Source organism: Hibiscus syriacus, unplaced genomic scaffold (assembly GCF_006381635.1).
Source record: "Hibiscus syriacus cultivar Baekdansim isolate YM2019G1 unplaced genomic scaffold, ASM638163v2 tig00110257_pilon, whole genome shotgun sequence".
NCBI classification, from domain to species: domain Eukaryota; kingdom Viridiplantae; phylum Streptophyta; class Magnoliopsida; order Malvales; family Malvaceae; genus Hibiscus; species Hibiscus syriacus.
The window spans coordinates 1,064,018-1,081,512 of record NW_024062648.1 but is presented as its reverse complement, the minus strand read 5'-3'; the positions used below and the strand labels follow the sequence as shown (position 1 = coordinate 1,081,512).

The following is a 17,495-nucleotide window of genomic DNA, read 5'->3' as shown; positions in this document are numbered from 1 at the left end:
AGTAATAATAACAAAACCGATAACGATTTTCTTTAGTCGTATATTAAGATTGCAGCATGTGAGGCTTTTTGCTCGACCGTTTTCTTCGAAAGGCACTATTTCCGTGGTGGACGACAACGGCAGAAGAAAAGCATATTAAAAATTGATAAATTCTAAACTTTTCCTTAAACCCCTATAGATTTACAAAATGATCCATAATTAAATTTTATCTAAAATTCAAGGATTAAAACAAAAATTAAACAATTTTATTAACATGCCTAATCATCAAGTTGTTAAACCTTTAACGACCATTTATGGTAAGTGATCACATCTTAATCAAAACGAAATGAGAGTAATTACGAATTAATTTTTTTAAATCGAGTGACCATACATTAAAAAATAAAAAAAGTTACCAATTTTGTAGTTTACCCAACAATGTACTAATTAAATTTGAAAAAAAGGATTAAAAATAGAAAAAAAACTAAAATGTTTTTAAATCGAGTGACCATACATTAAAAAATAAAAAAAGTTACTAATTTTGTAATTTACCCAACAATGTACTAATTAAATTTGAAAAAAAGATTAAAAATAGAAAAAAAAACTAAAATATTTTTCCCACGCTTCAATAATAATAACTAATAAAAATACACAGCTCTCCGTTCTGTGATCTGATCGGAGCTCCCGCCTCCTTTCTCTTGTTTGTTTCTTTTTTTTTCCATTTAATTTTAGTTTTTGTTTTTGTTTTAATCTCAAAATTTCGTAATCTTCTATCTCTTAATTATCGAATCTCGTGTTTGTTGATCTGCTTCGAAGAGGCAAGAGAGGGGCGGGGTTTTTTTGTGTGGAAGCTTTGTCGCTGAACTTGATAATTTATCTATTTCACCTTTTTTCTTGTGAATTAGTAGGGGGGGGGGGGTTAGAATCGTTAATTGAATAGATTTTTACGAGGTTTTCGAGAAATGGCGTCGGCTCAGGTTTTGACTAGTTCGCGGAAACAAGGACATTTAGAAGCTGGGAAACGACGGGTACATTTTTTTCATCCTTATTTTTTTCCTATATTGTTTGATTTTGATTATTTGTTGTTTTAGTGGTTTATGTTTTGAGATCTGGTCGATGATTTTGTTTCTCATTAAATTTATTAGGCATATATAGTCAGCTATTTAGAAAATTAATTTCAAGGTTGGACTAGAATTGAGGGTGTATTTTGGTATTTTTATATATGATCTGTGGAACATTTGCATTGTTTTGGTAGATCATGGCTAGAATTGATGGTATTTGGACTCAATTATTTTGCTAGATGATACCTTTTGGAAGATAAAGTGCTTTTATGCATTAAATCTTATGTTTGTGACGATAAGGTGATGCCATTGGAGCTAAAAAGGGAATCCAATGTTTTTTGTTTTTCTTCGTAAATTGAATCAATGCTACTGTTTGTATTCAAGCTGGAAAGGATGAAAAAACTTTATTTGACACTCTAATAGGCTGTGATTTCTATGAAGAGTAAATTTAAGTTGCCTAACTGATAGCGTTGCTGATATGCTTTTGTACCGGAGTAATGTATCTTATTGCTACTTCCATTTTGTGATGGGTTGGGTCAGTTCTGGTTGTTTGGAACTGTTCTTTGATTTGTTTCGGGTCATTCTCGTCATATTAATTAGGACCACGAAACAAAAATAATTCCCATCCTAGAGTTGCATGTTTTGTCTTGGACTGCTGCGCTCTTTACATATTTTGATAAGTTAATATCCTCCTAAATAATCCCGTACGTTGATTGGATTTTGTATAATTTTACTCTGGGTTGTACCTACAATAAAAAAAATTTAGTTGCATATTTTTAAGCAAATGTGTATTTTTCATTTTTTGTAAATGAGAAAATAATTCGTTGAAGTATATCCCATGTATGGTTACAATTCATACCTCCTTTCTTGCAGCTTGAGGAATTTCGTAAGAAAAAAGCAGCTGAGAAAGCCAAGAAGGCAGCATCTACCTCCCAAGCTCAAGCTTCCGATGTTAGCTTAAATGATAAACAGCAATTAGAAACTGAACAACTACGGGTCACCGAATTAGGTGGTGCTGGTACATCTGATGGACCTGAGCCCTCTTCTGTAAAAACAATTAACAACTATAAAACATTTGAAGCTTACTCAAACAAAATGAATGATTATAATTCATCTTCTACAAAAGCACATACGCATGCAAAAAGTCAAGAAAATGAGAAATATGGTACTTCATATAATGCTGGACCATTGTCTAATGATAGTCTACTGACAGAACATATGAGTAATGCCTTTCAAGAACCCAAGTTGAAAGAAGATGGTTATTTGAAGGTCCCTGCAACTTTAAATCCTATTTCTTCTGAATATATTGTTAGTAAAATATCTCCACAGAATTCACTGCAAAACAAAGCCAGTGGCAGCTTGCTAGGTAGTAGCCATGGCCCATTTTCTTTATATGAAGGTAATGTTGAATATTTGTTTTGAATATGACCGGAATTTATTTCTATATATCTATGTTTTCATCATATTTGGTTTTGCTAGGAAACTAACATAGCATAGCATTTTCTGTGGTTTAACTGCAGACCCTGATCAATCTACCTCAGGTAGAACAGAGTCTATCCGAGAAGTTGGACAGAACTTGCAGGGAACAGCAGAATTTAAGGAACCTATGATTTCTAATTTTGGAGAAAGAAAACTCAGTAGTTCATCCAGTGGTTTTCCAAGTGTGCATATTCCATCCATACAAACATCTGGGTCATCAGAGTTAAGTTTTGATTTCAGAAATTCCTCGAGTTACACGTTACAGCATTCAGTCACAAGTGATACTAGTTCCACGAGATCTCGCCCGTCTTTCCTTGATTCTCTTAATGTTTCTGGAGTTTCTTCTGGGTCTCATTTTCAACTTAATCAACCTGCAAAGGATGTATCAGCCTCCCACAGTTCACAATTCAACAGTAGTAATGCAATAAGATCATCTCCTTTTGAGAAACCATTAACAGAGACTGGAAATGTTGGAACTTACTCCAAGCTTGCATTCCCCGTTTTTCCTAGAGGCAGTGAGGACTCTGGTCATTTTTCAGCTCCTGCTAGTATTAATGGTGACCATTTGAAACTGAATATTGCTAATGAGAATATCTTGAGAAGAAGAATGAATTCTACTGTATCAAACAGAATGAGGATTTTGCAGCTTTGGAGCAGGTACTCATATCTTCTATTATTGAGGCTCCATTGTTCCCAAATTTCTAATGATTCTTCTGTTTTATGGTTTTCCCTTGGGTGATTTATACTGCTTGAGTGCTTGTAATACGGAGTTCCGTAGTAACATGAAAACACATTTCTTGAAGTGCACTTTTTGATGTCTTAGCAATATCTCATTATAGGTATCCAAGATTATATTTAACTCATCTGATGCAACTTGACATTCCATAATGTATATGAAATTTACTATTAGCTTATGTTCTATCCAAAAGAACCATGAATCTATTTTCTTCCTATAGCTGTATAGGGATCTATGTAGTTGTTTGAAATATACTGGAGAAGAAAGGTTTATGGGTCTCTAGAATGCAAAAGAAAAAGGGACTGTCATTCACCAGTCTAATATTTATGTGCTAAAATATATGATGTTGCTTTAAGTGGTGAAAAATCTAGGCTGGTAATTTAGAGTTTAGTTGAGGGATGCTGATTTTTTTTTATAAAAAAGGCCTCATTGTTCCTCTATGGTGAAACCGTAATGGATAAGAATATTCTTATCTGTAGATCTATGTCTTGTTTCACCATCTTATCTTTCGGTGTGGATGAGCTGGAGTAGGGTGGTGTTTGGTTTGGAATGGTAGGTTTGGATATTAAGAGGCAAGGAAGAGGTGACTTGTGACCCTTGAGCGTTTTAGTTATAATAGACTTTTTCGTATTTCAAGCCTTAATTTCATGTTGGTACCTTAGAGATGAGCTACTAGAAATGGCTGGTCAAAGACCTCCTGAAAACCATTGAGACGAAACCATTGCCATAGATTTTGAAGTTTCTAATATACTCACCCTTCAACTTTTGATGTAAAAGACTATAGTTTTTCATATGTTGTTTGTCAAAATGGTTTTGTTTATTGACTTTTTTCTGGTACATTGTTTTGAATTATTAATTTATTTATTCTTATTGTGCAGCATATTGAAGATTTGACTCAGGAAAAGTTTTCATTGCAACGAGCTCTTGAGGCCTCACGTACATTAGCAGAATCTTTGGCTGCTGAAAATTCATCTTTGACAGATAGTTATAATCAACAGGTGTGCTTCCTGTTATTAGATTAGCAACCTCACTACATGTCATGGTCATGATATGTTTGTTATTAGTTCATGGTGCATTTTCATTCTAGCTTATTTTATGAAATTATGGAAAGCACTTAAATGTCGCTTCATTGTCCCAATTACTATTCTGAATCCTTTTTAAAAATCTCTTAATTATTTGACTTTTCTCCCCAGAGAGGTGTTCTTAACCAGCTAAAATCTGACATGGTGCACTTACAGGAAGAAATCAAGGCCCAATTGGTTAGTATTCGTTATATTTAGGTACTGGTGGTCAGTTCAGGTTGTTAGAAATAATTGAATGTCTTGCAACTACATACAACTTTATATCATATAATAAATGCAATTGTGTTTATATGGCTAGTTTCATGTGTGCACATATGCACATGGATTTAGACTTTTTTCCACTTTCATAATTTTTTATCTTAAAACTGAGATTTCTACTGCTGTCTATTGCATCTTTAATCATACCTATTAACCAGAAAATGCAGTACAAGGATGAAGGAACCCCTCATGACGTTGTCCTTCTGTAGGCCCTTTTTGATCTACACATGAAGGGATCTTAAGTAGTATTATTATTCCATGTTTATTAAATATGAGGTCTCTTTTGGTTTTATATTCAGGTTGGGCCTCTTCACTTATTGCCCATTAGTTTTAGGTTAGATGCTTAACAACTTTAAATCTATAAAAATGATGCTTAAAGTTGGAGTTTGTTTATTATTCCTTGATTCAATCAGTAAGTATATTGTTTGTAATGGTTTTCTTTTGTTGCAAAAGAATGGAAGCACAGGATGCAATTCAGGTTTGTGCTGTATTTTAAAATGCTATGATGCATGTATTCTGTCTGATAATGTTCAAATGGGCAAGAAAGCTTGTCCCAAAGACATTTTTAATTTTCCTTTTACATTTTATTTCAGTGTACTCTTATATCTGTTTTCTTGCTGACTGTTTGGGATTTGCAGGCAGAGATCGAGTCTTTTAAAATGGAATATGCAAATGCCCGTCTGGAATGTAATGCAGCCGATGAACGCGCCAATATACTGGCTTCTGAAGTCATTGGTTTGGAAGAGAAGGTAACAAATGTTTTAATGGGTGACGTTTTTTCTTCCCTTTCTAATATCATTCTATTCATCGCAGAACCTCTCTCTCTAGACAACAATGCAGAGAGATTGGCAAACTGTCATGTTTGTGTAGGAATGGTTGTAATATCTACTACATGTTAAGGGTGTTTCTTGGACATTTATTAGAGATGGAATGTTTTTAAGTGTTGGTCTAACTTGAGTAGCTCTCTGTTCCTTTGTGATTGCTTTGATTCTGTTAATTTGCTTGTTTTAGATGATGTTATTAGCATTTGGAGTTTATTCTATTGAATATTTCTGCATAAAGCTGTTGACACTGGAGTAACTTTGTCATCTGCTATATTAAAACGTTTTTAATATCCTTTCTGTAGGCACTGAGATTAAGGTCGAATGAGCTAAAATTGGAGAGGCAATTGGAGAACTCACAGTCTGAAATTTCTTCCTTCAAGTATGCTTTATTATTATTATGATGATGTTGCTAAAGGACTAGTTATCTATATTTTCAGCATAAGTTCATTTCTTATTTCTTCTTTGTAATCTATCCAATATAGAGGCCTTTTTCATTCCGTAGTTATTTTCTAGATTGTAATGCTCATATTGAAGATGGTCATTGTTTCCATTCTGAACCAATGCTTAGATTGTCTGGATATATTTATCCATTTCAAACTTTATGATTATGTGGTTATGAAATATTTATGCAGATGAAAAAAAAGGACATAGTATAAACAAAAAGCTAAGTCTTCTTGTTAAGTGTTTAATTTGTGCATTAAAATAATTCAATATGACATAGAATGCAATTTTATGTAATAAGTCGCTTTTATTTGCAGTCATATTTAACATCAAAGTATGTTTTGTTAGTGACCATAGGAGAGCTGATCCCTCAGTATGCTTGGATTCTGTTTTCTATTAAGTTTTATACACAGAAACTGCTTTGTTTTTGGATATTAGTTTTGCTGCTTATGCCATGTGAATGATTGTTGTCAAGTACCTCATTATTGGATGAATTATTTGTGATTGTTATTTACTAAATAAAGAAAACAGAAAAGAAGAAGAAGAAAAAGGGTGGTGAATGGTGATATGGGATTTAAATTGCGTCTGCTATTGCATTGTGTTTATCGTGATTGCGGACGTGACAGATGCTATCGCAGTCTTTGTGGGCATCACAGTCTTGGACTTTTTTCTGATTCGTGCAACGTATTGTAAAACATAACAATTATAATTATAAAAACCATTTTTTTAAAACCGGTGATAACAGGGAATAGCGTTCGTTGTTGCTGCTATTTCCGTTATAGCATTTTTTTGTGGCCATTATGCACTGTTATTGGCACAATTTTTGTTCCACATCACTATTTGATGGTTAAGTGGCCGCGGAGGGTGCCACTACTGTGAAATAGTGGTCACGACACAGCTATCGAACTGCTATTTGAATCCCTGGTAATAGTGTTTATTATTGGTTTTGTGCATTTTGATTTCATGAATTAATAAATTCTTACTTTTTGTAGTTTTACCCAGGGAATCTCTTTGGTATTGTTTCTTACGTTTTCCATAATATTATCACGGAAATGTATTTTCATGTCAAGTTCTCTGTTATGCAAGGATGTCTTATTCATTTTTAATCTTGCAGAAAGAAAATGTCAAGCCTAGAGAAAGAGCGTCAGGATTTTCTGTCAACTATTGAAGCTCTTCAAGAAGGTAAGTTTTAAAATCTCAGGGGTGTTTGTTATTATAGTATTTAGTTATACGTAAGTTTTTATGATTTTTCCTATAATAGCCATATGCTTTCGTAATATTCTTATTCATTTAATGCAGAGAAGAAGGTACTCCAGTCGAAGCTTAAAGATGCTTTCCGCAGTGGAAAGTCCGTTAATGTTATCAAGAATCCTGCTTGTAAGAAGGATATGTCAACTTCAACAGAAGATCTAGGTAATTGCGTTGCCTTTTTTATTGACATCTACATGCATAAATGGCGTATATTATAAATAAGTACCTAAAGTATACCAATTTTTAAATCTAAGTACCTAAAGTATTTTTTGGTCAAAATAGGTACATAGAGTATTTTTTGGTCAAAATAAGTACCTAAAGTATTCAATATTTTTCATCTAAGTTCTAAAAAATTTGACACATGACGTTAATTTTTTTTTTGAAAAAAGAGGAGAATTTTATCAATGGCTTACACATGGGACTACCTTGGTCAGAGCCTCGTTAAAAAACCTCCCTACCCCTAAGTGGAGGAAAAAGAGTGCATCTGAGCAATGGCACAAGAGGATACAATGACAAAAACATAAAACACAGAGCAAACATTCCCAAAACTTAACCCCAAATCATATGCGCTCACTTCACACTCTTGGACTACTATAGGAACAGGACAACAGTAACCCCAGAATTACTAGAGAAAAAACTCTCCCTAAACATGGTACACCCCTATTGCCATATTTGCCAACTGATCAGCCGCCATGTTGCAGCTTCTTGGGATTTGATTAATTACAAACATCTCTCTTGCAATTGCAGCTTCTAAAGGGTGAATTTAGGCATTAGATGAAAAATATGGAATACTTTAGGTACCAATTTTGACCAAAGAGAAGTTTAGATACTTACTTCGACCAAAAAATACTTTAAACACTCGAATGAAAAAAAGGTGATATACTTCAAGTACTTTTGATATAATCCTGCATAAATTATCGTATCTTATTTTACTGAACCAAAATTCAGTTGCATATGGCAGGAAACTGCTAAACACATTCCCAATTCCCAAAATACTATTGGTCTGAGACTCAGGGTCACATGAATTCTGCACAGGGTCAATTTTTGCTCAATATTGGTATATCCCCATAAGTTGAGTATACAGGTTGAAGCGTAGCGAGATTTAAGAAAAAAATTTCTCCTTGAAGTTGTATATTGTTTTGACTCTGATTTGAGGATATGACTATGGCATGTCTTGTAGGTTGGATTAATGAGATAAGTGTAGTATTATTATCTTACATATTAGAAGCGTTGCTCTTGTGCTAGGTTTGGAGTAGGTATTTATTAGGATGAGGATGAGTTACTTCAACATTCGAGTTTTTGTAATGCATTTGTACCACACATGAGCCTGATGCTTCGGAGTACGCATTGATATAAACATATCATCCTACATGGACGTACAAATAAGAAAACTTAAGGACAATTTAGTATTAGTTCTAGACCAATATCAACATCCGTATTTGAACTTGATTTTGAGCTACTTGAAAGGAAAATCAAATATATTATTGTTGCAGTGCATCAAGCTCCAGTACTTCATAGCCGTTCTGACAAGTCTGCTGGCGATTGTAGTATTTATGGTGATTCTTTTAAGTTGCTTTGATTTTCTATGGTCCTTTGTTTTAATGTCGATTTATTTGTTGCATTTTTTGCAGCAAGTTCGGACGCTACTTCTGATGACAAGGAACCAAATATCAGTAATGATGCCTCTACAGCAAGCTTGCTGCCTGAAAATGGAGGATTCGAAGTTTCTTCTGTTTATATTCCTCCTGATCAAATGAGGATGATTCAGAACATTAATTCTATGATTTCTGAGGTAGATCATTTTACATGTTTCAGATTTTCTTCTGGTTTTTATTATTATTTTTTACTCTGTTATAATCACCGGACCACATTTTTCTTGTTGCAGTTAACAATGGAGAAAGAAGAACTGATACAAGCTTTGTCATCCGAGTCATCTCAAAGTGCAAAGCTGAAGGTAACATACCCGAACTAGACATATAGTCATTATTTTCAAGTATTTGTATTAGTTTCATTTGGTTTTTGTTGCTTGGCGTCGTATTAGAATACATAGAAAACTTCTAAAAAATTGAAAAACTTGAAGGTGGAATTTAAGAACATATTTTAATTAGAGAAACTAATTGAAGGCACAGCATTTAAGTATTATTATATTTTCAGTAATTTTCTTGCCGACTATATTTCCATTTTTTTCAATTTGGCATATGAACTGCTTTTTCTTGCTAACTGTTTTCAACGGGCTCGTTAAATGGTTGATTGTTTCTCATTCTAAATGAATGATTGATTATAATTTCCTCTCTCTATAACATTGTTAATTCAAATGTGAAGGAATTGAACGAGGAGTTGTCTAGGAAACTTGAACTGCAAACTCAAAGATTGGAGCTTCTGACCGCTCAAAGTCTGGCAAGTGATAATATCCCGGCTAGACAACCTGAGTCTCGAATAATTCATGAGATTACTGCTCCATATGCAGATGAGGGTGATGAGGTACCATTTCTCTCTCTCATGTTAGTTATTTTTATTCTAACGTTATCGATTTTCGTAGCAACATGTTTACCTTGGTTTGGAGATGCACTCATTTGCACTTTTAAGTCATCTTACTGGAAGATTGAGCCTTCTGTATATGTTAACGTTCAATTCAACCTTGCCAATAATCGATACACGCAGATATTCGAGAATTTCAAACATTTAAAGTCTTTAATTTCCTTGTAGGTGGTGGAGAGGGTATTAGGATGGATCATGAAGCTCTTCCCTGGAGGGCCATCAAGACGGAGACCCAACAAGCGGCTTTCGTACTAAATCCACATAATCTTGGAAAAGACAGGTCTAAACTTGCATATACCTTTGTTCTGGTTTGCCTTCCCTTGTTTTTGGTGGTTGTGAGGGAGATTGCAAATTCATATAGTTCGAGTCAATTATACACAACTAATTCTTTTTTGATAGAAGAAAAAATTAGCTCATATTGATCGGGTTACCAACAAAATCCAAATGTCAGTTTGTTAGAGTGGCATAAGGAAGGCCCTCGCCGCAGTCACTGTGTTTTCGTTTCCGGTATCAAATATTGATGGGAGGGGAAATCACTCGATGCTGAGAGGAACTAAGAGACATAAGGTATAGGAGAGATTGTTAAGTTTGTAGCGTGCATTTGTTGGATTTATGATGAACAAATTTGGGTTTTTAAGAAACACTTGATTCTGTTGCCTTCACTGTGACTGCTTTGATGCATCTTTAGTCCATAAAAAGGTGGCCTTTGATGCAAATGCCAAGTTTTTTTAGTTAGTGTTAAAGACAGTAAATTTTGAACTCGAATTTGAGTTTCGGTTAGAACTCGAAGTCGAATATGAGAACCCAACTCATTAAATTTTTTTTGATCGGCCAACTAAATAATTTACATGACAGGTCTTGGGTCATTAAGATTAGATCAACTAAATCATAATTGAAATTGCATACAACACAATATCTAAATAAATCTGAAGAAAACTCACACATAATTTACGTAGCAAGAGATTCGAACATGAAATATTTTTGTGCAATCTGTACAACCATATCGCTCTCCCGATAGATGTTTCTCAAACCAGAAACAACCCAAGTCTCGTTCGTGTAACTTCATCTTTAGGAAGCTCACCACTGGCCGAAGAAGCACAGGCGAGATCAAGATTGAAATTGCAGGAATCACGCTACCACGAGAAGCAAGAGCATCACGTCTCCTTCATGCGTGTGAGATAAACATGCATACTATCACTGCCCTTCTTGAGAGGCTGAAGTTTGTAACGAAGACTCATAACATCAGTGGTGGATTGATTTGCAAAGGATTGAAGAACTGTGCTCCGTACAGCAGTTGCCGCGCGTTTTTGTCCAAAACAAACTGTGTTAGGAGAGGACTGCTTACCATTAAGAGAACCAAGAAGCAAGAGAACTATCCTGAGTGAGAAAACCTTCATAGTTATCATTCGGAACCATTCCACCGGCTTTATTAACGGTCGTCTCCGACAGAGGTCTCATTAATCTCGTCAAGAACCACTCAAACCGATGACTCCTGCCTATGAGCAACACTTCTTGTTTCCACAAAAGAAAGTTTGTTTCATCAAGGTTAACATTCACTTTCTTGTTGGTAAATGCCTTGGTATTCTTTGAAAACTCCATCGAAGTGGCATTGCCTTGCTGCCCTGCGCCAACTTGCGACATCGCAACAACTCCAACACGACTGAGCAATGGGAGATTGGAAGTTCAAAGAGAAACCAGACAGCATTTATATCTGACAGATACCCATGCAGTTGACCTAACAGACTATCAGTTTTAACAAACTAAACGCCTATAGCTCAGCTAAAGCCACGTGTTTCACAAGCCGATTATACAACCAATACATCATCATCTTCCGACCGATATATTTTAAGAACTTTCACAGCCTTTTCATAAATCTCAGTATGGTAAGAAGACGGTGAAGTTGAATTTTGATTATAACTCTGACTATAGAGAGACAGTAAATACCCGATCTTCTCTCGACCCTTTGCATCACCAATCATTTGTGCATAGGGATTGACTCCTCCAGATGTTCCCATAGTTTTATCACCTTCTCCTACCTCCAGAATGTTTTCAAGCCCTTCCAGGCAAACTTTGACTATCCTTGGATCACGACAGATAAGAAGATCACACAACGGTTTGATGCAACCTTGATGTGCAAGGAACCTAAAATATAGATAACTTATCATCGATAGGTTAGCAGGAACATGATTTCAAGCAACTAATATAGGAAACCATTCTCATACCTGATCTGATCAAGAGTTCCGGAAGATATAGCATTTGAGATTGCCCTTGCAGCTTCTCCCTTGATATCGAATTCAGCATTTTGTAGCAGATGAACCAGCGGAGATTTGATATCAGCTTCAATCACTGCCTGTAAAATCATACCATTTGCATAATCATTATACAAATGAAAGTGGAACAAAGAGATCATCAAATTTTAATAAAAGGGAAGTGTCTAAAACCTGGAGTTGCACATCATTTCCTGCAACGATATTTCCAGCTATACGAAGAGCAGGTTTTAGCACTGAAAGAGATGAGTGCCTATGGAAGCCAAAGAATTTTTATCCTACTAATGAAAACGACAAAAAGAAAAACAAGAAATAGAAAGACTTTTTAGAATTAATAACCGTGATATAGTGTCTAACTCACAGCAAAAGCTCCACCAGACGTCTGCATACACCTGCTTCAATAACAGCTTGAATTTCATCATTGGAAAGATATGAGAGTGCCCAACATGAAATCACATAAGACTTTTTCATCATTTGAATGAATAAGACGTGCCAATGTAGGAAGTGCAGGCTTAACCTGTAAAAGAAATAACTAGTACCTTGACAATGATACTCAACATCCATTAGCCACCAGATTAGATTTCAAAGATCCAAGACAATGAATTTTCTTTGTAAAAGGAATAACGTTAAACATGAAGTAACAAGGTCAAACCTGATCAAATGGGGGCCTGGGTTTGCCTCGACAAAAGTTTAACAGGGTCCATGTAGCAATTCTTAGTACAGAAAGTTTAGGATGCTCATTCAAATTAGCCAATAAAGGAAGCAAAGCACCATGTCCAAGTACAACATCACGACTTGCAGTAGAATCACCAGCAACATTTCCTAATGCCCAGATTGACTGAATTCCAAAACAGAGAATATATATGATTCGTACAAGCTTTTTCTAAGTAAGATTATAAAACTATAATAATTTCATTTCCTATGCATACCTGCTCGCGAACATCATCACTTAGAGAATCGAGTAACTTGATGAATATTGGAACAGCCCCGTGATCAATCACCACCTTTGTGTTCTCAGATGTGCCAGAAGCAATATTTGTAAGTAACCAGGCTGCCTCAAACTAAATGATTATTAGATTAGCAACAATCTTAAACTAATGATGGCATAATGTTGAAGCTTTTCTAACGGGAAATCTAACCTGAAGCTGTGGGAAATCTTCCCTTAAAAGGAACTCAACAAAGCGAGGAACAACTCCAGCTTGTATCACTTGGTCAATGGGTGGACTGTTTTCTATGATAAATAACAAAAGGAATTGAAGTACATAATTTAAGTCTTATATGATCATCAAATGAAATATTTCAAAATGATTTCTCACCAACTGAAAGCAATTCCCTAAACTGTGCGGTTGCCTTAAGCTGCAGATTAGTATCATCAGTCCAAACACCAATAACCATGGCAGGAACATTTTCCAGCAGAATTGGCTGTGGTTGGGGCGGTGCTTCACGTCGCTTCTTCTGCAAACTCTCTTCACAGCTAACGTCCTCTACCTAACAGCAAGAGCAAGTCATTATAGAGATTTGTCTCATAATGCATTTTATCTCTATATTTAAAAAGTTTTAGATGTAATTAACTTACTTCTCTTTGCAGAACACATTCAATGTGAGCGATCGTCTGACCGTTACATTCTTTACAATAGTATACATGATCTTTTGGGTTTCTCTCTTTCTCGCAAAAATCACAATAATACAATCCGGAATCATCTTCAACAAAAGAATCCGTCAGGGTTAAAGGATGACAATGATATTTGGATTTGACAGTGTCTGGTATGGGAACACATTTTAAATGAAAGTTGATGGAACACCGTAGACAACGATAAAAGGGCTCTCCTTTACAGATATTTTCACATTTCTTACAAGTCAAATGTGTTTCCCATGTTGAATAGGAGTAATCTGCACAGAGGAACTGATAATCTATCCCGAAATAATAAAGGTCATCTAAGTGGGACTCACATTTTAAGGGTCTCTTTAAGGAATTAGCACATATAGGATGGAGGTCTAGTTGACAATCTTCACAACTATATGCAAAGCTATCTCGAAATATGTACAATGGGCAGGCATAACATTGTGGGTTTGAATGTTCCCCTGGTTTTTGGATAACCAACATGTGTTTTAGATGAAACGGGACTTGAATCTTTTGTGGTAGCCTAAGGCATGACTCGTGAACGATAAATTCGCAAGACTCGGAGCAAAAATAGGCTGGACCTAAGATTGACAAGTCACAAATTTTGCATCCTGTTTCTTCTAATGGGTCACTGCAGTAGCCAAGGACAAGCTTATGCTGGTGGCTGAAATGGTGCAACTCGGTTACTCTATTCATCTTTTCTTCTTGTGAAACCCCAGTTCCATGGGATGTTAAAGCAGCGCATTTCACATCAAGCTTGAAATCACATTGCTCGCACAAATATATGAAGCCACGACAAATGTCTTTACACTCGTCACATGTAATGAATCTGTTTCTCCATCTCTCACGTGCATATAAAAGATGTAGGAGTGAAGTATTGAGGTAAAGAGGATGAGTAGAATGAAAAGGGTGTCGTATCTCTTCCGGCAATTTAGCGCATTTTTCATGCAGGTAAAAGTCCTCACACATATCACACAAGTAGATAGGACTATCAAGTACCAGACGACAACCTCGACAATATTTTTCACCTTTCAACTCCTCGGTTACCTCATACATTTTATCTTCGTGGATGATAGGTCGAAACTGCATTTAAAAAGAAACAAGTATGTTATATAATTTGCATAGGCAGAATAATTTATATAGTATAATTTCTGGCAATTTGAACCAGCCTCCAATGTAAGCTGGAGCATAAAGAGAATTTTAAAATTGAGGGCTGATGCAGCCTCTTTTAATTCTAACTCTTTTCAGTTGAAGGAAGTTTGGGATGAGATTAGACCAAAAGGGCAGAAAGTTCCATGGCATAAGCTTATTTGGTTTCCAATGCATATCCCGAAGCATTGCTTAATAGTTTGGATGGCTATTCAGGACAGATTACAGACCAGAGATCGACTGCAACGAATGGGAATAATCACTGATACAGTATGCGTAAACTGCAACTTATCTCACGAGACAAGAAACCACCTATTTTCTGAGTGTTCACTAGCTGTCTGCTTATGGAATTCTGTTTTAACATTGAATGGAATGAATCCTACAAACTTATCATGGGAAGAAATGGTTGCTACAGCAAGCACTTCATGGAAAGGGAAATCTCTTATCACCTTCATTTTAAAGATAGCTTGGTCTGCTTTTATCTACAATATATGGCAGGAAAGAAATCAGCGAATATTCCAACATCGATCAAGACCTGCTGAAAATTTGCTAGCTGAAATCATTGATGCTGTTCGGTTTTGTCTTAGGGGGAAAAATATCAATAGGCTAGATAGTACTAATCTTAACCTTTGTAATGCTTGGGGTTTATAGTTCTGCCAATCACCGTCTTTGTTTAAGTCTGCATAGTTTCCTTCTTGTATTGATTGGTTGAATGATTTGTAGCAAAATTTTGCTGTTTGGATAATAAAAATTCTTACTTATCCAAAAAATGTCATTACATATGGCAAAAGAAGGTTGAATTATGTAGTTTGAGGAGTGAGATTATTGTTCAGGGGGCAGAAGGCAGTAAGCATTGGGTTGCTATGTTTTCTGTTTTGGTTATGGAGCTCTTATATACTTTGTTTGTAATGATATTTATTCTTGAATAAACCAAAAAATAAAAAGAAATTTGAATTTAAAAGCAATTCATATATATATATATATATATATATATAGAATAGTTGCAAACCAGAGCGTTGATGCCATTAGCCCCTTCATTCTGCTCCATTTCCTTCTCAGACAAAGCTTCCTCGCTTTTCATGGAGGATGCAGTTTCATCCTATTCATCGAGCAAATATTAATCATGAGAGTTCGATAAATGCCAACAGCTTCACAAATTTAATTCATGGGAGTTCATGATATTATATATTTCCCTTTTGATTGTAAAAATTAGATTGAATGGCAAAAAGAAGTATTACCTCATCATCATCATGAGGGAGTAGACATTGAATATGAGCAACAAATGTGCAACTTTGACAGTAATACACAGGATGCTTGGGATCCCTTTCCTTCTCACAAACATCGCAACAAAATTCATCAGAATCATCTTCTTTGACGGATTCGGTTAGGATGAGTGGATGCCTGTGATACTTTGATGTAGCTTGGGATGGTAAAACACATTTTAGATGGAAACTAACATCGCATTGCACGCAACGACAAATAATAGCACCACCCCCGCAATGCTTGCCACAGGTACGACAAATACTAGCACCACCATCATAATATGTGAAATAAGCGAGAAGGTGAGGGTGGCAGGCAAGCTTTAGGGTGGGAAAGAGTTTAGCACAGTCAATATCAATGCGGAAGCTGCACATCTCGCACATATACCCAAAATCATCAGAAAGAAAATCTGCAACAGGGCTTTTACAAGCATAACAATCCCCATTGGCATAGCTTAAGCGAAGAGGGTGGGCAGGATGAAAAGGATGAGCAAGTGTCCTTGGTATCTTATCACTGCATCCGGCATGAAGATAGAATTTGCATGCTGTGCAACCATAGCACACTCCCGATAGATGTTTTTCACACCAAAAACAATCCAAGTCTTCTTCATGTATCTTCCTATATTTGAAGAAGCTCAGCTTGTGACCATGGCTGTAATGCTGGATTGTCTTTTTCTTCCCATCTTTAAACCTCAGCGGCTCTCCATCTTTAGGAAGCTCCTCACTGGCCAAAGATGCACAGGCAAAATCAAGTGTGAAACCGCACGAATAACACATGTATCTGTAGCCAGAAGACACGTACAGACATTTATCACAGATGAAATCCCTACTGGAACCAAGGCATTGGAGTTCGAGTGGGTGCTGCAGGTGGAGGGGGTGCGTAATCTCATGAGACAGATTACGATCAGGCTTTTTGACCGCACATGACTTGTGAAGGCAAACATCGCAACCTTGACAAGAAAAGGCACCATCAGAGACCGAGATCTTTCCTCCACATTCATCACAACATTTCCCTTCAGCCTTCTCAACATATCTACAGGAATGGTGATCACATTCGTTGAAACATTGAATAAACATCTCAAAGGACAAAGAAGATAGAAATTGATGTAAAAACAAAGAGTGTGATAGAAAGATAGAACAACGGGGGGATGGAAATTAAAGCAACTCTGTTATTTGAGGAAAAACACATACATTTTACCACCTAAACTGTACTTTAGAATAATTCATTTCTTCAGTGATAAGAATACGTAAAGTATATACGCATCAGCAGAATGTAAAAGCAACAGCTTCCTATTCAAAATTTGAAGAATAATTCGTTTCTTCAGTGAAGTATATATGCATCAGCAGCTGTGTAAAGTTGGACAAGGCGTACGCATAATGAGACTTAAACAAATTTTGAAGATAACCCACACATAGTATACATGGTTCGGTTCGGATATGGATAAATCAAATTCGGGTTACTTTCAATTCATATTACTTTCAGTTCGGGTTGATTTCGGTTCGGTTAATTTCGGTTCAGTTTACCTTAGGTCCAACTAAAATTCGGGTCAGTT

At 35.8% G+C, this 17,495-nt stretch overlaps 1 protein-coding gene across 1 annotated transcript; it reads left to right on the top strand.

The window, feature by feature from the left end:
- Positions 1 to 938: 938 nt before the first annotated feature.
- On the top strand, positions 939 to 10,308 carry LOC120115074 (protein BLISTER-like). The gene is made up of 14 exons (XM_039135833.1): positions 939 to 1,004; positions 1,911 to 2,436; positions 2,558 to 3,064; positions 3,106 to 3,173; positions 4,131 to 4,250; positions 4,446 to 4,511; positions 5,231 to 5,341; positions 5,719 to 5,795; positions 6,972 to 7,039; positions 7,157 to 7,270; positions 8,740 to 8,900; positions 8,994 to 9,062; positions 9,431 to 9,589; positions 9,815 to 10,308. The coding sequence occupies exons 1-14, from the start codon at positions 939 to 941 to the stop codon at positions 9,899 to 9,901; spliced, it is 2,199 nt and encodes a 732-aa protein (XP_038991764.1). The 3' UTR covers positions 9,902 to 10,308.
- Positions 10,309 to 17,495: the final 7,187 nt, after the last annotated feature.